The following is a 27,374-nucleotide window of genomic DNA, read 5'->3' on the forward strand; positions in this document are numbered from 1 at the left end:
CACTCATTACTTTATGTAGCGTTAATGTAGTGATTTTCCAAAGATAACTTTTTATGTAAAGATTACATTTAATCTGTAAAATTCCACATATAATCACGGAGAACTGTTATTTTTAGACACAAATGTGCATTTACTGAACACAGTGAAGCTGCAAAGTTTATGATAAAATTTATACACACATATGCACATTTTTATAGCTCATCTGGGAACCCACTGGAATTACAGATGCAGGTTATGCAGAAATGTATCATTTAAGGGTCCTATCTTGGCAATCTCTGCAAACAAATATCATCAGCCAGCAGTAATGGCAGGGATGTATTGGCAATACGGCTAGCAAATGCGTATCACGCCAGCACAAGCGTTAGCCTGACATCTGCAAGCACTTAAACTGAATGTTAGTAACCCATTATTGCCGGCCACGGTTCCAGCTATTATGTTTTCTGCTACTGTAGTCCTTTTTATGCTGTTCATGTCCAGTACAAGTACAGCAATTGCATTTATATACCGTATATACTCGAGTATAAGCCGAGTTTTTCAGTTTTTCATGCTGAAAACGCCCCCCCCCCTCGGCTTATACTCGAGTGAACTCTACGCATGTCAATCCCTTTTCAGTGGTCTTCAACCTGCGGACCTCCAGATGTTGCAAAACTACAACTCCCGGCATGCCCGGACAGCCATCGGCCATCGACCACTGCGGCCTTCGTCCTCATCCAGACCCCCCCCCTTTAGTTTTCTACTCACCCCCCTCGGTGGGAAGGAAGGGTGAGCTGGTCCGGGCCATCTATGCTGCAGGGACCGTGCGGTGGGGAGGATTAGTCGTTCCGGGCTGTCCATCTTCACCGGGGGGGGCCCTCTTCTCCGCCCCGGGCACGGACTAGTGAGGTTACCTTGACGACGACGCACAGGGACGTTCATGCGCAGGGACGAACGTCCCTGTGCATCATTGTCAAGGCAACGTCACTAGTCCAGGGCCGGGCCCGGAGCGGAGAAGAGGGCCCCTCCGGTGAAGATGGACAGCCCGGAACGACTAATCCTCCCCACCGGACGGTCTCTGCAGCATAGATGGCCCGGACCAGCTTACCCTTCCTTCCCACCAAGGGGACCTCCAGATGTTTCAAATCTACAACTCCCAGCATGCCCGGACATGCTGGGAACTGTAGTTTTGCAACATCTGGAGGTCCACAGGTTGAAGACGACTGGATTGACAGGCGGTGATGAAGAAGGGGGGGGGGTTGATGACAGGGGGATGATGACAAGCGGTGATGATGAAGGGGGGGGGATGATGATGACAGGCGGTGATGATGAAGGGGGGGATGATGACAGCCAGTGATGATGAAAGGGGGGATGATGACAGGGTAATGATGAAGGGGGGGGGGGGGTGATGACAGGCAGTGAGGATGAAGGGGGGGGGGGATGATGACGGGGATCTGAATGATGACGGGGGGTCTGGATGATGACATGGGGGGGGGATGATGTATTTCCCACCCTAGGCTTATAATCGCGTCAATAACTTTTCCTGGGTTTTTGGGGTGAAATTAGGCGCCTCGGCTCATATTCGGGTCGGCTTATACTCGAGTATATACGGTATGTAGTTGCCCAACATAGTATGTACGTCAAGACTGCAGCTTCTAATATCAAGCCTGTAAAGTAGACACATATGTCAGTGCTGATGGGAAAGCATTATTTTACTAGATTCAAACTCCGAAAAAAAAAAAAAAAGAATTGTTCTTGAATTAGTATGGATTCACCATCAGGATTGAGAATCTACATGGTAGACCAGAAGGTAAATCTTATTGGACCAATATGTACCCCCATAACTTGAAGTTTCTTATACATTATTTAATGAATTTCTATTAAATAAACTGTCCCAACTCCCCAAGTTTTGTCTTGCTAATAACATTACTTTAATACTTACATAATAGCAGAAACATTTTACCACGTGTGGTATTTCTCACATCGGTTGGTAAATCTGTGCCTCAGGCACTACTTGTCTATTACTGCAATCTTCATCCCATAAAAACATAGGAACAAGACCAAAAACTAACTAATGCAACATTGATAGGCAATCTGTGAGCTTCATTTGCTGCTGAGAGCTGCAGACTCTGCTGCATAAAACAAGCAAAACCTTTCCTGAAGAAAATAGCTGTCACTAAGGTGGAGCTAAGCTGCTTAAAGGGGTACTCCACTACCTCAGCGTTCGGAACATTCCTTCTCGAACACTTGGTAGGGGCTGCAGGGGTCGTGATGTCACGCCACGCCCCTCAATGCAATTCTAGGGGATGCATTAGCATCCCCTAGGATGCATCCGCCACGCCCCCTCCCATAGATTTGCATTGAGGGGGCGTTGTGTGATGTCACGAGGGGCGTGGCCGTGACGTCACGACCCCCATATCCCGCACCCAGCATTCAGAACAAAATGTTCTAAACGCTGGGGCAGTGGAGTACCCCCTTAAGTGCCACAGCCTGGCATGTCTCCCCATTCACCTCCCTGGCTCTGTTCTCCAGTTAATGAGGGGCTGGGAGGTGGAGGTGAACGAGAAGAAGTGCTAGGCTGTCTCCTTAGCACCTTGCTAAAAAATAAGATGGCAACTTTGTAAGTTTGGCAAACACCATCATCTCAGAAAAGGCCTAGTTTACTGTTATACCCTAACACCCTAATGGTGTCTGCAGGTCTTAGCAGCAAATACAGCACCAAATACACCCTTTCCTTCTTTACTGCTTTTAGTAAACCTTTAAATGCATGTGTAAACTGAGATAATCAATACATTTTTGTGTTACCGATGTATAGTGTAAAATTTATACATGTTATAATGTAACCTCAAATATGTGTTAATCCCAGGAGACCTGTCAAAACTTCATATGAGAATCCATTCTCAGATTGAGGTCCTTTCAGCTGATATCACTGGGTTAAAGGGGCATTCCAGTAATTTTTTTTTATATATATCAACTGGCTCCAGAAAGTTAAACAGATTAGTAAATGACTTGTATTAAAAAAATCTTAATCCTTCGAATAATTATGAGCTGAAGTTGAGTTGTTCTTTTCTGTCTGACAACAGTGCTCTCTGCTGACATCTCTGCTTGTCTTGGGAACTGCACAAAGCAGAATAGGTTTGCTATGGGGATTTGCTTCTACTCTGGACAGTTCCCGAGACAGGTGTCATCAGAAAGCACTTAGACAGAAAAGAACAACTTAACTTCAGCAGCTCATAAGTACTGAAAGGACTAAGATTTTTTAATAGAAGTAATTTACAAATCTGTTTAACTTTCTGGAGCCAGTTGATATATATTTAAAAAAAAGTTTTTTTCATGGATAACCCCATTAACCCCTTAAGGACCCTTGACGTAGTGACACCCTGGTACTTAAGGACCCATGACGTAGGCGTACGTCATGAAGAATTCCGGCCCCCGCCGCGCCGGGCGAGGATCGGACCGGGATGCCTGCTGAAATCATTCAGCAGGCATCCCGTGCAAAAGCCCAGGGGGGTCATCAGACCCCCCCATGTCGGCGATCGCGGCAAATCGCAAGTGAATTCACACTTGCGATTTGCGCGATTCCGGGTCTAAGGTGACCCGTAATATAAGGGGGATTGCGGTTGTATAAGACACCCACGATCACCCTGAAGGGACAGGAGTGAGGTGGCAGGGGTGCCACCCCTCCTATTGGTGGTCTAGAGGCGACCACCAATAGCAGATCGGGGGCGGGGGGTTAACTCTCGTTTTCCCCATCCTGCCCACCCACAATAGGCAGGGCAGGACGGGGAAATGACGGGACCAGCGCCGAAGATCCACTTACCCCTCCGGGCGGGCGACGGAGGCTGCGGGCGACGGAGATCGGCGGGCGGCGACGTTGTGCAGCTGGATCGTACGGAAGCCGGTGAGTTGCCTAGCAACATCTGGAGGGTACAGTTTGAGACCATTATACAGTGGTCTCTAACTGTAGCCCTCCAGATGTTGCAAAACTACAACTCCCAGCATGCCCAGACAGCTGTTTGGGCATGCTGGAATATGTAGTTTTGCAACAGCTGGAGGGCTACAGTTAGAGCCCTCCAGATCTTGCAAAACTACAACTCTTACCATGCCCAAACAGCTGTTTGCTGTCTGGGCATGCTGGGATTTGTAGTTTTGCAACAGCTGGAGGACCACAGTTTGGAGATCACTTTGCAGTGTTCTCTAAAACTGTAGCCCTCCAGATGTTGCAAAACTGCAAATCCCAGCATGCACAGACAGCAAACAGCTGTCTCAGCATGCTGGGAGTTGTAGTTGTGTACCTCCAGCTATTGCATAACTACATCTCCCAGCATGCCCTTCGGCGATCAGTACATGCTGGGAGTTGTAGTTTTGCAACAGCTGGAGGCACACTGGTTGGAAAATACTGAGTTAGGTAACAGAACCAACCAGTGTGCCTCCAGCTATTGCAAAAGTACAACTCCCAGCATGCACGGTCTGTCAGTACATGCTGGGAGTTGTAGTTTTGAAACAGCTGGAGGTTTGCCCCCCCATGTGAACGTACAGGGTACATTCACACGGGCAGGTTTACAGTAAGTTTCCTGCTTCAAGTTTGGGGTGCGGCAAATTTTTCGCCGCAGCGCAAACTCCTAGCGGGAAACTCACCGTAACACGCCATGCGAATGTACCCTAAAAACACTACACTACACTACACTACCACCTAACAAAGGGTAAAACACTACATATACACCCCCTTACACCGTCCCCCGCAATAAAAATTTAAAACGTATTGTATGGCAGTGTTTCCTAAACGGAGCCTCCAGCTGTTGCAAAACAACAACTCCCAGCATTTCTGGACAGACACTGACTGTCCAGGCATGCTGGGAAATTAGCAACAGCTGGAGGCACCCTGTTTGGGAATCACTGGCATAGAATACCCCTATGTCCACCCGTATGCAATGCCTAATTTAGTCCTCAAATGTGCATGGTGCTCTCTAACTTCAGAGCCCTGTCGCATTTCAAGGAAACAGTTTAGGGACACATGGGGTATTTCCGTACTCGGGAGAAATTGCACTACAAATTTTGGGGGACTTTTTCTCCTTTTACCCCTTATGAAAGTTGGGGGCTACACCAGCTTGTTAGTGTAAAAAAAATTAAAATTTTACACTAACATGCTGGTGTTGCCCCATACTTTTTATTTTCACAAGCGTTAAAAGGAAAAAAAGACCCCCAAAATTTCTAACGCAATTTCTCCTGAATACGGAATTACCCCATATGTGGGCGTAAAATGCTCTGCGGGCACACAACAAGGCTCAGGAGTGAGTGCACTATGTACATTTGAGGCCTAAATTGGTGATTTGCACAGGGGTGGCTGATTTTAACGCAAAAAAAGAAATACCCAGATGTGACCCCATTTTGAAAACTACACCCCTCATGGAATGTGACAAGGGGTACAGTGAGCATTTACACCCCACAGGTTTCTGACATATTTTTGGAACAGTGGTCCATGAAAATGAAAAATGTAATTTTTCATTTGCACAGCCCACTGTTCCAAAGATCTGTCAAACGCCAGTGGGGTGTAAATACTCACTGCACCCCTTATTAAATTCTGTGAGGGGTGTAGTTTCCAAAATGGGGTCACATGTGGGGGGGGGTCCACTGTTCTGGCACCACGGGGGGCTTTGTAAACGCACATGGCCCCTGACTTCCATTCCAAACAATTTTTTTTCCCCAAAAGCTCAATGGCGCTCCTTCTTTTCTGAGCATTGTAGTGCGCCAGCAGAGCACTTGACGTCCACACATGGGGTATTTCCATACTCAGAAGAGATGGGGTCACAAATTTTGGGGGGCATTTTGTCCTATTATCCCTTGTAAAAAATTTAATTTGAGGGAAAACTAGCATTTTTGTGAAAAAAAAATCATTTACACATCCAACTTTAATGAAAAGTCGTCAAACACCTGTGGGGTGGTAAGGCTCACTGGACCCCTTGTTACGTGCCTTGAGGGGTGTAGTTTCCAAAATAGTATGCCATGTGTTTTTTTTTTTTTGCTGTTCTGGCACCATAGGGGCTTCCTAAATGTGACATGCCCCCCAAAAACCATTTCAGAAAAACTCACTCTCCAAAATCCCATTGTCGTTCCTTCCCTTCTGAGCCCTCTACTGCACCTGCCGAACACTTAACATACACATATGAGGTATTTCCTTACTCGAGAGAAATTGGGTTACACATTTTAGGAAGATTTCTCTCCTTTTCCCCCTTGTAAAAATTCAATAACTGGGTCTACAAGAACATGCGCGTGTAAAAAATGAAGATTTTGAATTTTCTCCTTCCATTTGCTGCTATTCCTATGAAACACCTAAAGGATTAACAAACCTTTTGAATATAATTTTGAATACTTTGAGGGGTGCATAATGGGGTAATTTGTGGGGTATTTCTAATATGAAGACCCTTCAAATCCACTTCAAAACTGAACTGGTCCCTGAAAAATTTCGATTTTAAAAATTTTGTGAAAAATTGGAAAATTGCTGCTGAACTTTGAAGCCCTCTGATGTTTTCCAAAAGTAAAAAATTGTCAACTTTATGATGCAAACATAAGGTAGACATATTGTATATGTGAATCAAAATATAATTTATTTGGAATATTCATTTTCCTTGTAAGCAGAGAGCTTCAAAGTTAACAAAATGCTAAATTTTCAAATTTTTCATAACATTTTTGAATTTTTCTTCTAGGACCCCCCAGAACAGGGCCACAGCTGTCTCGCCCCCTCCCATAGGCTTGCATTGAGGCGGCGGAGCGTGATGTTACACGGGGGCGGAGCCGTGACATCACAATGCTCCGGCCCCCGTGATCGCCAGTAATCAGACCTGGAGCGAACATGCTCCGGGGACTGATTGTAACGGGGTGCTGCGTGCAAGATCACGGGGGTTCCAAGCGGCGGGACCCCCGCGATCAGGCATCTTATTCCCTATGTCTTAGCGCCAGAGTACCCCTTTAATTTCTCCTTTCTTAGGGTGCATTCACATTAAGATTTTGCCATTATATTTGGCATCAGTTTTTTTTTTTTTTTGCAGAACGTATGCCCTAGAAACTGACAAAACTATATGCAAACGTGCTCTGAAACGAAACTGCATGTGGTTTTAATCCGTATGCAGTTTGAATTTAGAGGTCCGGTTGCATCAGTTTTTGTAATAAAAAATGTATACTTTTTTAGGTTAACACTTTAGTGCAATAAAGTACCTATTGTTTTATTGAAATACCAAGAAAAGTAGGTGTGATTTGCCATGTACAAGAAAAAAAAAAACTTATCCCAAAACCATATGACACTGTAGACACTTCCACTTTTCATTAACTTCAATGTTAAAAAAAACATATACGGTTTTTAAACAGCACATAAAATCGTAGTAGACTGTAGTTTTGTGTACGGTAAAAAAAATAAATAAATACACAAAACCGTACACGACCAAAAACTTACACAACCAAATGCATCTTTTCGCATAGGTTTTTACATCGGATGTCTATGTATACGGTTTTCCATAGGGTTGTATACAGTTTTCCTATACAGCCGAAGGCTTTCTGGGCATGCTGGGAGTTGTAGTTTGGCAACAGTTTGAGCATCCTTGTTTGGAAAACACTTTTCTAGTCTAAAATCGGAAGAAGTAAGAAGTAATATGAAAAAGTAAGATACTGAGAGATGGCCCCATCTGCTGGTATTGAGGGGAAATACAGATAAGTGATATTCCAGCTTTTCAAGTCCAGGTGGTAAAGAACGGATTATGGGGACATCTGCTGTTTAAGCAAGAGATACTGGAAACATTATTAGACAGGGTGATTCTGGCGACATCTGCTGGACAACTTGTGAAATAAAGAATTTAACAATATTTTACTAGCTGGTGTTTTATTAATGGAACAGCTCGTCAGATTTATCAAAAGTGTCTAAGATGAAAACTGTCACCCATAGCAACCAATTCGAGCTCTCCTTTTATTTTACTAGAGCAGATTAGGAAATGAAAGCCCAGTAGTGATTGGTTGCTACAGAAAATAAAGTATTTCTTAGACATTTAGATAAATTCCCCCTTACATGTATTCTTCAAGAAATTGTTATATTTCTTAAGCACATACTGCAATGATACATAATAACCACGGCTCTTTTCTTTAAGACAATTAAAACACATGGAGGCAGATTAACAATGATATGTATTCAATATCATAAGAATAGATTTACACATTACAGAAATACTTAAAGGGGTACTCCGGTAGAAAACCTTTTTTTTTTTTTTTTTTTATCAACTGGTGCCAAAAAGATACACAGATTTGTAAATTACTTCTATTAAAAAACCTTAATCCTTCCAGTGCTTATCAGCTGCTGTATACTACAGAGGAAATTGTATAGTTCTGTCCATGTCAGGAACTGTCCAGAGCAGGAGCAAATCCCCATAGCAAACCTATCCTGCTCCGGACAGTTCCTGACATGGACAGAGGTGTCAGCAGAGAGCACTGTGGTCAGACAGAAAATAAATTCACATCTTCCTGTTGAGCAAACAGAAGCTGATAAGTACTGGAAGGATTAAGATTTTTTTAATAGTAGTAATTTACAAATCTGTATAACTTTTTGGCACCAGTTAATGTTTTTCACTGGCGTACCCCTTTAAGTGTGTTAGCATCAAATCTTAAAGTATCGATCCACTCACCTCCAATTATGTTCCTGAAGAAATGGATTCTTGCTAATGGAAAGTTTTCGTAAATTCATACATCCTTCTAGCCACAGGGTTACAGTCTCTAAATCTAAAAAATAAAAATAATTATACATGTCAACAGTCTCAGCGGGAATAACCTAAAGATATTTTATATGTTCCCCCTGTTCTTGCATGAGCTCACCACCGGACTGGACCCCTAGTTTATACCCTAAAACTGTGGTAGATAATGCCTTGTCAGTAGTTTGTGTCTGATATGAACAAAAATACAAGTGGAAACAAACACTTGGAGTAGTGGAATATGTTGGCACAATAGAAATAATGGGACTTAAAGGGGTTATCCAGGAAATAAACTTATTTTTATATATCAACTGGCTCCAGAAAGTTAAACAGATTTGTAAATTACTTCTATTAAAAAATATTAATCCATTCAGTACTTATGAGCTGCTGAAGTTGAGTTGTTCTTTTCTGTCTAAGTGCTCTCTGATGACAGGTGTCTCAGGAACCGCCCCGCTTAGAAGCAAATCCCCATAGCAAACCTCTTCAACTCTGTGCAGTTCCCGAGACAAACAACAAAAAACGTGGTCTCAAATGGCTGGAGGTGCTCAACCCCAGATGCGGTTGTGCATTTCTACTGGGGGAGCAGATCCTGCCCTTGTAGTCCGTTGTTAGGGGCGATCCCCAGCATAAAAATGCATACAATGGAGGATGCCTGCAGCGGACTACAAGTGCCACAATAGAATCCTACACCAGATAAACGGTGTGGATGTGTAACAGTTAGAATACAATACAGGAATATGGGTGCACTACTGTGGTAGATGTATACAATGACATCGGCTATCCCTCAACACTGATGTTAAATTTTTTTTTTAACATCAGTGTTGAGGGATAGCCAATGTCATTGTATACATCTACCACAGTAGTGCACCCATATTCTTGTGCAGTTCCCAAGACAAGCAGAGATGTCAGCAGAGAGCACTGTTGCCAGACAGAAAACAACAACTCAACTTCAGCAGCTGATAATTATTGAAAGGATTAAGATTTTTTAATAGAAGTAATTTACAAATCTGTTTAACTTTCTGGAGCCAGTTGATGCCCCTTTAAATACATCTTGTGGAATGTGTTGGCAGTATCGAAATAATGGGACTTAAATGCATATTAGTTTTAATTTACATACCTGATAAGCAATTGCTACTTAGGTTCAACTCTTCAAGTGAAATGAAGGTGTTAAATGGTTCAAGGTGAGTTATGCTGAAATAAAGAAATAATATATAGTTTAGTGTAATATTAAAGAGGACCTGTGCCTCTTCTGACATGTCTATATTGGTAAATACTTGTAGTCCCCATGAAATAACAATTCTGGAACGTCTTTTCTTATAGCTCTGCATTGTGACATTTCTCTGTTATTCTTCCTGCAAATTCTTCCTTGTTAAAGTCAAAGGGGCGAGTCCCTGCAGGGACTGTCAGGTGTGATTGGATAGTTCCAACTAGTACCACTCAGTCGTTAGAAATGTCCAGGAGGAATAATATAGAGTTCTGAGAAAATATAATTCATAGGCTTGATTGACAGACAGTGCTTGGCTTCGATTTTTTTTTTAATCAACTGGTGCCAGAAAGTTAAACAGCTTTGTAAACTACTTCTATATAAAAATTTTAACCCTTCCAGTACACATCAGCTGCTGTATACTACAAAAGAAATTGTATAGTTCTTTTCTGTCTGACCCCAGTGCTCTTTGCTGACACATTTGCCCATGTCAGGAACTGTCCAGAGTAGGAGCAAATCCCCATAGCAAACCTATCCTGCTCTGGACAGTTCCTGACATGGACAGAGGTGTCAGCAGAGAGCACTGTGGTCAGACAGAAAAGATCTATACAACTTCCTCTGGAGCATACAGCAACTGATAAGTACTGGAAGAATTAAGATTTTTAAATAGAAGTAATTTACAAATCTGTTTAAAGGGGTTAAATGAACTGGTGCCAGAAAGATTATTAAATTACTTCTATAAAAAAATCTTAATCCTTCCAGTACATTTTAGGGGCTGTATAATACAGAGGAAATGATATTCTTTTTGAATTTCTCTGATGTCATGCTCTCTGCTGACCTCTGCTGTTCATTTTAGGAACTGTCCAGAGAAGCATATGTTTGCTATGGGGATTTTCTCCTGCTCTGGACAGTTCCTAAAATTGACAGCAGAGGTCAGCAGAGAGCACTGTGGTCACGACATCAGCGAAATCCAGAAAGAATAGCATTTCCTCTGTAGTATATATATAGCCCCTTAAAAGTACTGGAAGGAGTAAGATTTTTTAATGGAAATCATTTACAAATCTGTTTAAATTTCTGGCACCAGTTGATTTAAAAAAAAAAAAAAGTTTTCCACGGGAGTACCCCTTTAAATTTCTGCTACAAGTTGATTAGAAAAATTATTTTTCAACCGGAGCACCCCTTTAAATCTTGCATGCGGTGTGCATAACCCACTAACCACGTGTGCCATAAATTGTTCTCATCCATTCTGATGAGCAGCAGGGTTCCCAGAGGTAGGACCCACCAATCACCTAGTTATTCTATAGATAGAACATACCGTATTCTGTGCAAAATGGATTTCGTTAAATTGTGGGAATACCCCTTTAAGCAAAACCCCTGCTATTCACAGTTCACAGACACAATAAAATAAGCATGTCTGTCTACTACTTCATGCTGCTCTCAGACAACGCCGCATTAACATTGTGACTGATCCCCTTTAAGTGTCTGATGCTTACATGGAACATGCAGTCATTGTTACCTGTTTTGCGATACTGTGAAAACCTGCAATAAAGGTAACCAATATGATGACATGTCCGTCATAGTTGTTAAGTTATTGTCATCCAGATACAACTCTCTCATGAGAACGTGGTTATCCAGTCTGGGAATCTGGAAACAAAAAAAAAAAAAAAAAAAAAGTTTTTTTTGTCTGCTATGTGCATTTGAAGATACATGTCCCTTAAAGGGGTACTCCTCTGCTCCGCGTTCAGAACAAAATGTTCCGAACGCTTAGAGCTGGCGCCGGGGGCTCGTGACGTTACAGCCCCGCCCCCTCAATGCAAGTCTATGGGAGAGGGCGCGATAACGTCATGCCCCCTCCCATAGTCTTGCATTGAGGGAGCGGGGCCATGACGTTACGAGCCCCCGACGCCAGCTCTAAGAGTTCAGAACATTTTGTGCCGAACACTGAGCAGCGGAGTACCTCTTTAAACACCTTACCCTTACTAACCACTCTAGGATAGACTTTCATGACTATTTGGTTTCAGCTTTTTTTAACATGATATTTTATTCACAAGCTATGATATAAAAACATAGAATTCTTCCCGGGCAGCGTGTTCTTCTGATGTTCTTATCTGTTGGATATGACAGCCAATTCCCTCTTCCCCCAGTCTAAATAATAATTCTACAGAGTTAAGGAGACTCCTGAGACACTGCAGGGATCTTGGGGAGGATAGAGGTTCCCGCCAATAACAGCAGGAGTTCTTAGGCTGTTTGTAGACATTAGATGAGATTTCGCCATCATTGCTTTATCCAATTTAGATTGTTTTTCCAATTAGTTCATATCAATTACTGAATCTTAATAGATAAATAAGGAAGAGTGCAAGATGGAAGGACAGAATTAACTTGCATCTGTACTGCTGAGTTAGGTTTGTTGGGAGACTATAGAGTATAAACTATATTCTGAATAACTGGCTCCACCATATATAGAGTATTTTCAAACACCTTAGCATTTTGACAACTTTGTGTGAGAATGTAAGGTTCTTACTGGCAGCACCAAGGTGTTTGCTTACTAGGACTTTTTTATAGATGGCCTATCCTTCTGATTGGAGCTGAGCAGCAGTAACACAGCATGGCCATTACACATTAGCGGAGCTCTCTGCTTCCAAGTCCATTCACCATGTATATGGGTTCAGGGGCTCTGACAAACCCACATACACATAGCTTGGAATTATATTATACAAACAATGGAGCAACATGCTAAGTCTGCAATATAACCCTTTAAGGGACACATCATTTAGATTCCATGTTGTGCAATCTTAAAGGGAAACAATCAGCATATTTTAGTATATATAATGCTTGACAATTATAACTTAATATCTTCACCATCCCTGGGGGCACAAATGTCCCCCGGCGATGGTGAGGATAATGATTTAAGCATATATAACGCATTGGCAAGCGTTATATATGCTAAAATATGCTGATTGGTTCCCTTTAATGCTTTACCTCTGACAAATTGTTCCCTTGTAACTTTAGGATCTGTAGGAGGCCACAGTTCTGAATTCCTTCAAGTTCGGTAAGATAATTGTATGAACAGTCCAAATAGGTCAGTTGAGGTGTTGTCTCAAGGGCCTTAGTAGATATCAGTTGGTTATGATCCAAAGCTAGCCACTGGAGATTTCTCAGAGACTCTAGTCCAGCTAAAAAAGTTATAAGCAATGATTGTTAGCATTCAGTTACAAGAGATACAATAATCAATGTACATCATACAGCATTTTCCTGTGACATGTGAATAAACATTACATTCTGATATCAGAACCCAACAATTATAAGGAAAGCGGTTCTGTAGATTGCATATACTGATCAATACTATGCTATAGCATAGCATTGATCAGTGTTATTGCCACTCCTTTACTACTGGCTGGTTGCAGTATCGGAGCTCAGCATCACTGAGCTATCGGCAGTTAACTTCAGGACTTTTAGACACTGCAATCAACTTTGTGGCGTCTAAAGGGTTAATGCAGCACATCATCGCGATCAGTGATGTTGTTCATTAGCCACAGGTTCTGACTATGATGCGCGCTGCATAGTTTGCTTGGTGAATAGCACAGGGGAACTCTGTGATACCTGCCGGTGGGGTCCTGTCCTGTCCTATTGGATTGGTTGTCAGATCCCCCCCCCCCCCGCAGCACGATCGCAGGGGGGCGATCCACTATAGAGGTAGCCGGAGGGCTTACCTCTGCTTCCCTGGTGTCCGTGGCTCTGTCATTGATAGAGCCTGGCTGGACTAGGCTCTATCAATGGATTGCAGAGCACACAGATCAGTGGAGTTCAATAGAACTCTATTGATCTGTATGAGGACTCTAACTATTTCTTCTAAATGTCCCCAAAGGGACTAATAAAGTGTAAAAATAAATGTTTAATAAAAGTTTAAAAGACATACATTAACCACTTCCATATTAAAAGTTCAAATAACCCCCTTTTCCTAAAAACATGTTAACATAATAAAAATAAACATATTAGGTATCGCTGCATGCGTAATTGTACGAACTATCAACCCCTTAAAGACCACGGGTTTTTCCCGTTTTTGCACTTTCGTTTTTCCCTCCTCACCTTTTAAAAATCATAACCCTTTAAATTTTGCACCTAAAAATCCATATGATGGCTTATTTTTTGCGCCACCAATTCTACTTCGCAGTGACATCAGTCATTTTACCCAAAAATTTACGGCGAAACGGGAAAAAAAAATCAGTGTGCGACGAAATTGAAGAAAAAAAAAACACCATTTTGTAACTTTTGGGGGCTTCTGTTTCTACGCTGTACATTTTTCATTAAAAATGACGCCTTATCATTATTCTGTAGGTCCATACAATTAAAATGATACCCTACTTATATAGGTTTGATTTTGTCATACATGGAAAAAACAGATGCAGGAAAATGTATATGTTCAAAATTGTCATCTTCTGACCCCTATAACTTTTTTATTTTTCGGCGTATGGGGCGTTATGAGGGCTAATTTTTTGCGACATGATCTGATTTTTTTAGCGATACCATTTTTGTATTTATCGGACTCTTTGATCGCTTTTTATTCATTTTTTCATTATGTAAAAAGTGACCAAAAATACGCTATTTTGGACTTTGGAATTTTTTTGCGCATACGCCATTGACCCTGCGGTTTAATTTATGATATTATTTTTATAGTTCGGACATTTACACACGCGGCAATACCACATATGTTTATATTCAATTTTATTTACATGATTTTTTTTTTTTATGGGAAAAGGGGGGTGATTTGGACTTTCATTAGGGAAAGGGTTAAATCACATTTATACACTGATTGCCAGCACTGTTCACTGCAAAGCCATAGCTTTGCAGCTTTGCATTGATCAGTGTTATCGGCGGTCAATTGCTCAAGCCTGGATCTCAGGCTTGGAGCAATCAATCACCGATCGGACACACTGGAGGAAGGTGAGTGACCCTCCGCCCGTGTCTTAGCTGATAGGGACACTGCATTTTTACTGTGGTGGTCCCGATCAGCCCTACTGAGCAACCGGGAAGCTTTTACTTTATTTTTAGACGGGGCGTTCAACTTTGAACGCCGTGTCTAAAGGGTTAATAGCGTGCGGCACCGCGATCGCTGCCACGTGCTATTAGCCCCGGGTCCCGGCTTCAGTTACATGCCGAGACCGACTTGATATGACACGCATGACCCCGCGTCATATCGCGGGAGCCGGCCACGGACAAAAAAGGAAATTGGACATAATGTCACACCAAACTCCAAAAATGGGCTGCACAAAATTATTGGCACGCTTTCAAAATTGTGGAAAAATAAGATAGTTTCAAGCATGTGATGCTCCTTTAACTCCTTAAGGACGCAGCCCTTTTTCACCTTAAGGACTGAGCCCTTTTTCGCAATTCTGACCACCGTCGCTTTATGAATCAATAACGCGAAAACGCTTTTACCAAATATTCTTATTCCGAGATTGTTTTTTCGTGACATATTCTACTTTATTTTGGTGGTAAATTTTCGGCGCTACTTGCATAATTTTTTGGTGAAAAATCCCGAAATGTCATGAACATTTTGAAGATTTTGCATTTTTCTAACTTTGAAGCTCTCTATTTGTAAGGAAAATGGATATTCACAATACATGTTATTTTTATTCCCAAAAACAATATGTCCACTTTATGTTGGCATCATAAAATGGACATATTTTTGAAAAAATTAGAGGGCTTCAAAGTAGAGCAGCAATTTTCAAAAAATTAATGAAAATTGCTAAATCTGAAGGGACAGATGTTACAGAACTACAACTCCCAGTATGCCTGGGCAGTCCAGGCATGCTGAGAGTTGTAGTTTGGCAACATCTGGAGGGCTACCGTTTGGGCACCACTGTAACAGTGGTCTTCAAACTGTGACCCTCCAGATGTTGCAAAACTACAAACCCCAGCATGCACAGACAGCCTTTGGCTGTCTGGGCATGCTGGGAGTTGCAGTTTGGCCTTCCTAGTGGTTGCCACAGTAAAGATTGTTTTACTTTCACTTTCAATTCCCCCCCCCCCCCCCATGACGATTCCCTACCTGGGCCAGTATCCAGCAGTCTCCAGCGAAGATCCCGGGTCCCCAGGTATCTTTTCCTGCAGGTACGGCCTCCATCTTCTTCCCACGATCCCCTCAACATCCAGGGGCGGGCAGAATGGGGGGTGCAGTGCATGGCAACCCCCTGTCCTGCACTGCCATTGATCAGAACTCCTTTCTGCTAATGGAAGGGGGTAGGAGGAGATCGCAGCTCTGCGACCTCACTCCTATCCCTTAGGCTGATCGGGGCTGTCGCTGACAACTCCGATCAGCCCTATTTTCCGGGTGATCAGGTCACCAGAGACCCGATCAGCCCGGAATTGGAGAAAATTGCATGTCTGAATTGACATGCGATTTTCTCCGATCGCCGACATGGGGGGGGGTGTCTCAGGACCCCCCTGGGCGATGTTCCGGGATGCCTTCTGAATGATTTCAGCAGGCATCCCGATCCGGTCCCCAACCGGCTAGCGGCGGGGACCGGAATTCCCACGGTCCTTAAGGACTCGGGATGCAGGGCATATGCATACGCCCTGTGTCCTGAACAGGTTAAACTCACCTGGGGCAAGTAACAGGTGTGGGCAATATAAAAATCCCACATGAAAGCAGATAAAAAGGAGAGAAGTTCCCTTAGTCTTTGCATTGTGTATCTGTGTGTGCCACACTAAGCATGGACAACAGAAAGCAGAGAAGAGAACTGTCTGAGGACTTGAGAACCAAAATTGTCGAAAAATATCAACAATCTCAAGGTTACAAGTCCATTTCCAGAGATCTAGATTTGCCTTTGTCCACAGTGCACAACATTATCAAGAAGTTTGCAACCCATGGCACTGTAGCTAATCTCTCTGGGCGTGGATGGAAGAGAAAAATTGATGAAAGGTGTCAACGCAGGATAGTCCAGATGGTGGATAAGCAGCCCCAAACAAGTTCCAAAGATATTCAAGCTGTCCTGCAGGCTCAGGGAGCATCAGTTTCAGCGCGAACTATCCGTCGACATTTAAATGAAATGAAAGGCTATGGCAGGAGACCAAGAAGGACCCCAGTGCTGACACAGAGACATAAAAAAGCAAGACTACATTTTGCCAAAATGAACTTGAGCAAGCCAAAATCCTTCTGGGAAAACGTCTTGTGGACAGATGAGACCAAGATAGAGCTTTTTGGTAAAGCACATCATTCTACTGTTTACCAAAAATGGAATGAGGCCTGCAAAGAAAAGAACACAGTACCTACAGTGAAATATAGTGGAGGTTCAATGATGTTTTGGGGTTGTTTTGCTGCCTCTGGCACTGGGTGCCTTGGATGTGTGCAAGGCATCATGAAATCTGAGGATTACCAACGGATTTTGGGTCACACTGTACAGCCCAGTGTCAGGAAGCTGGGTTTGCGTCCGAGATCTTGGGTCTTCCAGCAGGACAATGACCCCAAACATATGTCAAAAAGCACCCAGAAATGGATGGCAGCAAAGTGCTGGAGAGTTCTGAAGTGGCCAGCAATGAGGCCAGATCTAAATCCCAATGAACACCTGTGGAGAGATCTTAAAATTGCTGTTGGGAAAAGGCACCCTTCCAATAAGAGAGATCTGGAGCAGTTTGCAAAGGAAGAGTGGTCCAACATTCCGGCTGAGAGGTGTAAGAAGCTCATTGATGGTTATAGGAAGCGACTGATTTCAGTTATTTTTTCCAAAGGGCGAGCAACCAAATATTAAGTTAAGGGTGCCAATAATTTTGTCCAGAATATTTTTGGAGTTTGGTGTGACATTTTGTCCAATTAGCTTTTTTTCCTCCTTTTTTTGGTTTAGTTCCAGTACACACAAAGGGAATAAACATGCGTATAGCAAAACATGTGTTACTGCAATCCTTTTCTGTGAAAAATACTTCATTTTCTAGAAAAATTTCAGGGGTGCCAACATTTACAGCCACGACTGTATGCTATGGAAAAATTAAAAGGTATCATTATAGTAGTTAGTTATGGCTATTATAGGGCGAGGAAAAAAAACAAGACTGTAAATGCGAAAATTGGCCAGGACAAGTGGATCGTCATGAGGGACAAGTAGATTGGGCTCTGTTTTAGTCCCTTGGGCAAGTAGTTTTTTATTTTTTTTTTATTTCCACACCTGAGTCTAGCTACATGGCTATACAACTTCTTGAGGACTTCTAATATTCTTATTGTTTATAGTAGTTTGAGCATTATCACACCTATAAAATCCTTGGCACAATAATTCGAGACATGAGAACACATACACAGCACAGGATATAGGGCTTCAAAACTAGGGTTGTAGTGTAGGGAGTCTAGACAGTCCTGTTCACAATAAAGCTTTAGTGAAAGATGATCTGTGCAGCAGGAGTGTCAGTCTGTAGAATCAGATTTTTTCTTTTCCTCAAACAGTTTATGTCCTTTATGTAATCTGATCCCTCAGTAAGCAGCTCTGATGCTTCTTGTGGCTTTTCAGAGATTTTGAACATTTACTAAAATTATAATTAGCCACATCCAGGGGTAGAGGCAGGTCTGCTAAGTGGCAATGAGGAGATTTTTTTTTTTTTTTTTTTTTAGCAAGATACATTTATTACAAAGCTTAATAACTTCGCATGTACAATTTATGTATTGAAAATACCAAAGGACAATATATTCAAATTAACCCCTTAAGGACCCAGCCCATTTTCACCTTAAGGACTCGGGCATTTTTTTGCACATCTGACCACTGTCACTTTAAGCATTAATAACTCTGGGATGATTTTACTTTTCATTTTTATTCCGAGAAAGTTTTTTCGTGACATATTCTTCTATAAGTTAGTGGTAAATTTTCGTCGATACTTCAAAAATTTTATGAAAAAATTGAAAATTTTGCAGCTCTCTGCTTATAAGGAAAATAGACATACCAAATAAATTTTATATTGATTCACACATAAAATATGTCTACTTTATGTTTGCATCATAAAGTTGACATGTTTTTACTTTTGGAAGAAATCAGAAGACTTCAAAGTTCAGCAGCAATTTTCAAAATTTTCACAAAATTTTCAAAATCGGAATTTTTCAGGGACCAGTTCAGTTTTGAAGTGGATTACACTCGCATGTTCTTGTAGACCCAGTTTTTGAATTTTTACAAGGGGTAAAAGGAGAGAAATCTTCCTAAAATTTGTAACCCAATTTCTCTCGAGTAAGGAAATACCTCATATGTGAACGTAAAGTATTCTGTGCACTAGAGGGCTCAGAAGAGAAGGAGCGACAATTGGATTTTGGAGAGTGACTGAGTGAGTTTTTCTGAAATGGTTTTCGGGGGCATGTCACATTTAGGAAGCCCCTATGTTTCCATAACAGCATAAAACTCCCCACATGGCACATTTTGGAAACTACACCCCTCAAGGCACGTAACAAGGGATACAGTGTGCCTTAACACCCCACAGCGGTCTGACGACTTTTCGTTAAAGTTGGATGTGTAAATGATTTTTTTTTCACTAAAATGCTGGTTTTCCCCCCAAATTTTTTTTTTACAAGAGGTAATAGGAGAAAAGGCCCCCCAAAATTTGTAACCCTCCAGCTGTCGCTAAACTACAACTCCCAGCATACCCTTTGGCTGTCCGTGCATGCTGGGGGTTGTAGTTATGCTACAGCTGGAGGCACGCTGGTTGCAAAACACAGAGTTTGTTACTTAACTCAGTGTTTCCTAACCAGTGTGCCTCCAGCTGTTGCAAAACTACAACTCCCAGCATGCATAGTCTGTCAGTGCATGCTGGGAGTTATAGTTTTGCAACAGCTGGAGGCACACGGGTTGGGAAACAATGAGTTAGGAAACAGACAATATTTTCCAACCAGTGTGCCTCCAATTGTTGCAAAACTACAACTCTCAGCATGCACGGACAGCAAAAGGGCATGTTGGGAGTTGTAGTTATGCAACAACTGGAGGAGAACAGTATGGAGACCACTGTGTAGTGGTGTCCAAACTGTAGCCCTCCAGATGTTGCAAAACTTCAACTCCAAGCATGCTCAGACTGCCCAGGCATGCTGGAAGTTGTAGGTTGGCAACATCTGAAGGGCCAGATGTTGCTGAACTACAACTCCCAGCATGCCTGGACAGTCTCGGCATGCTTTGAATTGTAGTTTTGCAACATCTGGAGGGCTACAGTTTGGACACCACTGTACAGTGGTCTCCAAACTGTGCCCTTCCAGATGTTGCAAAACTACAACTCCCAGCATGCCGATACTGTCCAGGCACGCTGGGAGTTGTAGTTCTGCAATATCTGAAGGGCCAAAATGTTACAGAACTACAACTCCCAGCATGCCTGGACTGTCTGGGCATGCTGGGAGTTGTAGTTTTGCAACATCTGGAAGGACACAGTTTGGAGACCACTGCACAGTGATCTCCAAACTGTGGCCAGCCAGATGTTGTAAAACTACAACTCCCAGCATAACCAGACGGCCAAAGGCTGTCTGGGCATACTGGGGGTTGTAGTTTTTAAACTTTATGGCGATCTTCACTTCTGCATCCGATGCTGCCGCTGCCTCTACTTGCCTGCCGGTCCTCCCCTCCTCCAATCGCCGGTCCCCGGTCCTTGGTCTCTGCTTATAAGGAATCCCCGGGGGATCTCAACTGTCACCCCAGCCCCTGACCTGCGATTCACCAGTCAGTCCTGATCAGCCAATCGCAGGGGATAGGAGGAGGCGGCACCACTGCCACCTCGCTCCTATCCTTCAGGATGGTCGGAGCTGTCTCTGACATCTCTGATCATCCCTATTTTCCAGGCTATCGGGTCACCAGAGACCCGATCAGCCTGTAATTGCCGCAAATGGCCGATCTGAATTGATCAGCGATTTGTGGCGATCGCCAACATGGGGGGTCTCAGATGATTTCAGCAGGCATCACGGTCCCTGCACACGACGGGGCCCGAAATTCCCACGGGCATACAGGTACGCCCTGGGTCCTTAAGTACCAAGTAGCCAGGGCGTACCCATACGCCCTGGGTCTTTAACGGGTTAAAATGTTTGTACTTCTTAGAAACAATAAGCAAACACATAAATACATTACCAATTCGAGTTACTGAGTTGAATGATAGTTCCAAAGTCATAAGGTTTTTGCAATCTTCTATTCCATTAATTGATGTGACGCGGTTCTTATTTAACAGTAACACAACAAGGTTCTCCAAGCCCTCACAGTTGATAAAGCTAATGCAATTGTCCTGTGTGAAAAGGTTTAATGATTTTTATGAAATGACAGTACTCTAGCAAAAGCTACCATTGTGTTAGATCACAACAGTTACAAATACAGAGACTATATAGCTAAACACAGATCTATATGTTAACAATCGATTTACAAGGCTGCAATGATTTTTTTTTTCTTTAACTGGAATGATTTTCCCTAAAGATCATGACTTGCTTAGGCCCCAATAAAGGAAATTCTCATCTCATTACTAATGGGCATTACAAATAAAAGTCATAATATAATGTTAGTGTTCAGAAACAAAAAATGATTTAACTTTTTTTTCTGTTATACTGTAAACATCAAAATTATTATAGTATGTATCTATATGACAATCATCACAGCACAACATTTTGAAAAATGTAGTATTTTGAAATAAAATTTAGTATTTAGAATTTACTATGAAACATGTCATTAAAGGGGTTATCCACCATAAGGTGATTTTAGTACATACCTGGCAGACACTATTGGACATGTTTAGTAAGGATCTGCGCTTGTCTTGGGGCTAAATGGCTATGTTGTGAGTCCACCATAATACTGAGGATAACTTTTTGTATACTGGTATTTCCTCTTTGAGTTTTCTTCTTTGCCTACAAATCCCATAATTCCATTTTCCTCCCTCCCACACATCAGCTACCCCACCCATTGAAACATTAATGAGCTGCATCCATTCAAAAGACCTGTGGTTTTCAATCAGGGTGCATACAGCTGTTGCATTAGTTGCAGATTGATCTCTCTCCCACCAAGCGATCGCTCCACCCATTGAAGCAGACAGGCTCCCTGTCATCAGCTGACTAGTGAGTCAGGTCTCTGCCACATTGCAACCTGGGAAAAATCTGAGACAACAGTCTTTTTGTATGCTGTTAAAAATAAATATTGGGGTGAAAATCACAGAAGAATTGTGAGAAAACCATCACACACAGGTACAGACACTTTAATATGAACTACACTAACTTTACAGCCCCTGTAGCTTAGTCAAATAAAAAAAATTCCTTGAATACCACTTTAAATGGGCACTTTTTGTATGTTGTACATCTTGTTAAAACATTAGCCTTTCTAATATACTTTATTAAAAAAAGGTTATCTCCTTTTTATAGAAATCATGGATTATAACAAAGACCACTAGAGTTCCTCATATCATCCAGAACAAAATCCTGTGAGGATGAACTAGCACTCCTCTATGCTCACTCCTGTCCTATCAGACTAACGCATGAAAACAAAGAAATTGGGTTATTTGTGAGAGAAATATAGGTGCTAGACACATAAAAATTATAGGTACATGATTAGGATTAGGTACTAACAAATAACTTTTTTGTGGAATATGACAGGTAAAAGGCCTATATTTCAGTGTTTTGTTTTGATAACATAACATATTTATGAATCATGATAATTTTAAATATTCAAATCACGTTTTTGCATCCTGTTTTTTTTTCTTTCTTCTATCTTAACAAAAAAGTATGTGTATTTAACTGGACACAGCATTAAGAATTTTAAAGGGTTACGGTCATTTTAGTTAACTTTTTGAAATGTCACACAGACATGTCAAAAGTTAAGATCCGTTGGGGTCTCGGTGCTGAGATCCCCTCTGATCATTAGTTCTAGCTAGGTTAAACACGCTGCTCAAACCCATTATAGAAGAGGGGCTCCATTAAAGTGGATTGAGTGCTGTGCACCTTACCCAGTTTTTACTGATGATAAGAGGGGTTTGAGCATTTCATTATAATGTTGGTAAAGCAACTGTCTATTCTTAGGCCTAATCCAGCGTATAGATTGTTATCTGTTTGTATTAATCTTTAAATGGATCCTTTTTTTTAGTCTTTTTAGAGGTGTAAAATCCAGCTGCAGTTTTATTTAAAAGAAACTAACAATCCATGTTGCCATGAATTTGCCTTGCAGTAAAAATGGATCTGTCAGGGTTCTATTCTTTAACAGGACAGAAAAATTAGACAGTCTCTGTCTGCCCTGTTTGAAATACAAACCTAGCAGTAGCATCAGTATTTTAAAGACTGAGAAAAGCAGTATGTAAACAGAATTGTTAAGTATTACCTGAACATCTAGGTACTGCAAGGCTTTGCAGTTACTTAATCCCTCAAGTGCACTTAACTGACAGCGTCTCAGTGACAAAAATTTCAGGTTTACACATTTTGACAACGTTGAAAGACTGCAGCCTGGCAAGTCATGAAGAGTCACTGTAGTAACCTAGAAATCAAACAAAAAATAAGCTCCTGATTAAATATGTATGACGGATATGGGATTTCAATAAGAGGTAGAATAAATTCTATTTATCCACAACATAAAGTGAAAGAAGGAGCTTTGGAAACTGAGCAACAGTAAGAGAAATTGTTTAAAGATAATTTATTACTAATAAAACCAGATACTTTTACATTAAACTAATAAAACCAGATACTTATACATTGTAGATTTCTATTTTCTATACCTGGTTAGTGGGGCAGCCATTTTGTCTGAGCTGCTTTTAACAGTGTTAAACAGAGATATGCTTAACAGCAGCCACATGAGCCAAAGGAGACTTCAGATGACTTGTACAGGTGGGTTCTCTAGGCATGTTCTGTGCTCTATGCAGGAGGTTACTGTGCAGGAAGAGGGAGGGATACCCCACTTATATATAGTGTGAGGACATGCAAAAAAATAAATGCATGGTTAATGTTTCCTTTTTGCATTGTGGCCAATGACCAACATATTGGTATTCAGTGGCATGAAGGAGCCTTTTAGACAAGCATAGCCCATTGGAGTTTTATCAGACGCAGCAGTGTTCTCGTCCATGGCACTATATAGATATAGCTATTCAGTGGCATGAGGTATATGTTAGTGGTATAAGTTGGGGAATACCACGACACATACAGTACCTGTGATGTAAAATACACTGCTCAAAAAAATAACTTAAGAAGTAACTCCAAGTCAATCACACTTCTGTGAAATCACACTGTCCACTCAGGAAGCAACACTGATTGACAATCAATTTCACATGCTGTTGTGCAAATGGAACAGACAACAGGTGGAAATTATAGGCAATTAACAAGACACCCCAATAAAGGAGTGGTTCTGCAGGTGGTGAACACAGACCACTTCTCCGTTCCTATGCTTTTTTAATGCTGGTGGTGCTTTCACTCTAGTGGTAGCATGAGATGGAGTCTAAAACCCACACAAGTGGCTCAGGTAGTGCAGCTCATCCAGGATAGCACATCAATGCGAGCTGTGGCAAGAAGGTTTGCTGTGTCTGTCAGTGTAGTGTCCAGAGCGTGGAGGCACTACCAGGAGACAGGCCAGTACATCAGGAGATGTGGAGGATGCTGTAGGAGAGCAACAACCCAGCAGCAGGACCGCTACCTCCACCTTTGTACAAGGAGGCGCAGGAGGAGCACTGCCAGAGCCTTACAAAATGACCTCCCGCAGGCCACAAATGTGCATGTGTCCACTCAAATGGTCAGAAACAGACTCCATGAGGGTGGTATGAGGGTCCAACATCCACACGTGGGGGTTGTGCTTACAGCCCAACACTGTGCAAGACGTTTGGCATTTGCCAGAGAACACCAAGATTGGCAAATTTGCCATATGCTCCCTGTGCTATTCACAGATAAAAGCAGGTTCACACTGAGCACCTGTGACAGACGTGACAAAGTCTGGAGACGCCGCAGAGAATGTTCTGCTAGCTGCAACATCCTCCAGCATGACCGGTTTGGCGGTGGGTCAGTAATGGTGTGGGGTGGCATTTCTTTGGGGGGCCGCACAGCCCTCCATGTGCCTGCCAGAGGTAGCCTGACCACTATTAGGTTGCGACATGAGATCCTCAGACCCCTTGTGAGACCATATGCTGGTGCGGTTGGTGCTGGGTTACTCCTAATGCATTACAAAGCTAGACCTCATGTGGATAGAGTTTGTCAGCAGTTCCTGCAAGAGGAAGGCATTGATGCTATGGACTGGTCCACCCCTTCCCCAGACCTGAATCCGATTGAGCACATCTGGGACATCATGTCTTGCTCCATCCACCAACACCACGTTGCACCACAGACTGTCCAGGAGTTGATGGATGCTTTAGTCCAGGTCTGGGAGGACATCCCGCAGGAGACCTTCCGCCACCTCATCAGGAGAATTCCCAGGAGTTGTAGGGAGGTCATACGGGCACGTGGAGGCCACACACACTACTGAGCCTCATTTTTACTTGTTTTAAGGACATTACATCAAAGTTGGATCAGGCTGTAGTGTGGTTTTCCACTTTGATTTTGAGTGTGACTCTATATCCAGACCTCCATGGGTTGATAAATTTGATTTCCATTGATAATTTTTGTGTGATTTTGTTGTCAGCACATTCAACTATGTAAAGACGAAAGTATTTCATACGATTAGTTCATTCATTCAGATCTAGGATGTGTTATCTTAGTGTGCCCTTTATTTTTTTGAGCAGTGTAGAAATGTGTTGTGTTTATAGCCTATGACAACTGAAGTGTTCTTTAGCCAGTATTTCCTTGACTTTAGTGGCACTTTCTATAATTCAGAAAGCAACTCTATCCTCCAGGTATTTTTAATCCAAAGGAAGTTTCTTCGTATGTCTTGTTTCTAAATTCAATCCCAAACGCTATAAATTCAAGAAGGTATTAATATTTTTTTTCAAGCATCAGTAAGATATTGCTAGTTACAGTGTCATATGGCACAGCAAGCTTGGATAAGCTTGTTTAGAAAGATTTCGGCTATGATCATTTTGTTCAAATGAAGAAATATAACCACACACATCACAACATATTGGAATCATTTCTTTTATTACTGAAGCTGAAAGCCATGTCTGCTTTTCTACACAACATAAAATAGTTCTCCTTTGATATGCAAAACTAAAGCTTATATGCTATGGAAAATGTTCTAATGAAACGCGACACATGGAAAAGCACTGACAGGACGATTTATTCTTTAATGAATATATAGAAGTATCTAGAAAAAAGATTTATAGCGCTTTTTCTAAACTATATTATAACCTTTAGCCAGTGCTTTATCGAACTGTATATCATTTAAATAGCCTAGTGGAAACAGCCCACATTCAGTGTAGCATAAACATCTGTTTTCTTTAGTCTTTACTGCATTCACTGAAGTTGTTTGGTTGAGGTTATGGCTCAGTGGATTTAACTAAGGCTTTTATAGTGTCTCTATTGTTTCCTACACACAAGGATGCAAATATTGTGAAAGTTAAACCACTAATTCAAAAAGATGAGTACATCACTGTACTCGAACCTAAAGTCAGCAAGACATGAATCATGCCAGCAATGTCACTAGCTAAAAGCACTGTCAAAGGATACATATTCATTACAGTTGCACTAGCCAGCAAGATTGTTGCATTTTCTTTAAAAATAAATAAAAATAACGGTAAACAATCTTAGGAAAAAATAAACAAGCAAAACGCTTTTCTTTGGTCATAATCGGTCTTTACATTGCAATGATTATTGTGAGCTATATTCAAAGTGTCCAAAAAGTTAATCCATTGCCACGCTCCTCCTTAAAGGGGTACTCCTGTGGAAAACTTTTTTTTTTTTTTAAATCATCTGGTGCCAGAAAGTTAAACACATTTGTAAATTACTTCTATTAAAAAATCGTAATCCTTCCAGTACTTTTTATGGGCTGTATACTACAGAAGAAATGCTTTTCTTTTTGGATTTCTCTGATGTCACAACCACAGTGCTCTCTGCTGACCTCTGCTGTCCATTTTTGGAACTGTCCAGAGCAGCAGAAAATCCCCATAGCAAACATATGCTGCTCTGGACAGTTCCTAAAATGGACAGCAGAGGTCAGTAGAGAGCACTGTGGTCGTGACAGCAGAGAAATCCAAAAAGGAAAGCATTTCTTCTGTAGTATACAGCCCCTAAAAAGTACTGTAAGGATTAAGATTTTTTTAATAGAAGTAATTTACAAATCTGTTTAACTTTCTGGAACCAGTTGATAAAAAAAAATAAAAAAAAAAAAGTTTTCCACGGGAGTACCCCTTTAAATACCTCACATTAGAGCTGTCTAGCTGGAAGGCATTTGGCTGAATGCCAAGCTCTCTCTTATTGCTAAAACTGCAAAAACAGGAGAAGAGGTATACACTAAGCTCTGCTTCTTAAGGCGTAACTCTAGTGACTGTCTTTGCGCGAGGATGTCTGTTTAAATTTCACAACAACTAATGCACCAAGACTAGTGCGCTCTGAAGTCCTATACCAGTCTATGGGGTTTCCGGCAAATTTGCCTCAAGAGCGTACT

General features: G+C 41.8%; 1 protein-coding gene across 4 annotated transcripts in view; it reads right to left on the reverse strand.

Annotated features, from left to right (window-relative positions):
• Positions 1 to 27,374, reverse strand: part of LRRIQ1 (leucine rich repeats and IQ motif containing 1) — a 213,004-nt gene that overhangs the window by 142,872 nt on the left and 42,758 nt on the right. For all 4 annotated transcript variants that reach the window (XR_008892716.1, XR_008892717.1, XM_056574413.1 and 1 more), the window contains 6 exons: positions 23,184 to 23,336; positions 20,967 to 21,117; positions 12,883 to 13,076; positions 11,420 to 11,547; positions 9,817 to 9,890; positions 8,637 to 8,730 (listed from right to left, as the gene is read on the reverse strand). Coding sequence is in view for 2 of the 4 variants with exons in the window: in XM_056574413.1 (XP_056430388.1) it covers positions 8,637 to 8,730; positions 9,817 to 9,890; positions 11,420 to 11,547; positions 12,883 to 13,076; positions 20,967 to 21,117; positions 23,184 to 23,336 (794 nt within the window). In the remaining 2 variants the exon portion in view is untranslated. The remainder of the gene's footprint in view (positions 1 to 8,636; positions 8,731 to 9,816; positions 9,891 to 11,419; positions 11,548 to 12,882; positions 13,077 to 20,966; positions 21,118 to 23,183; positions 23,337 to 27,374) is intronic.

The sequence above is a fragment of the Hyla sarda genome, chromosome 4 (genome assembly GCF_029499605.1).
Source record: "Hyla sarda isolate aHylSar1 chromosome 4, aHylSar1.hap1, whole genome shotgun sequence".
In the NCBI taxonomy this organism is placed as follows: domain Eukaryota; kingdom Metazoa; phylum Chordata; class Amphibia; order Anura; family Hylidae; genus Hyla; species Hyla sarda.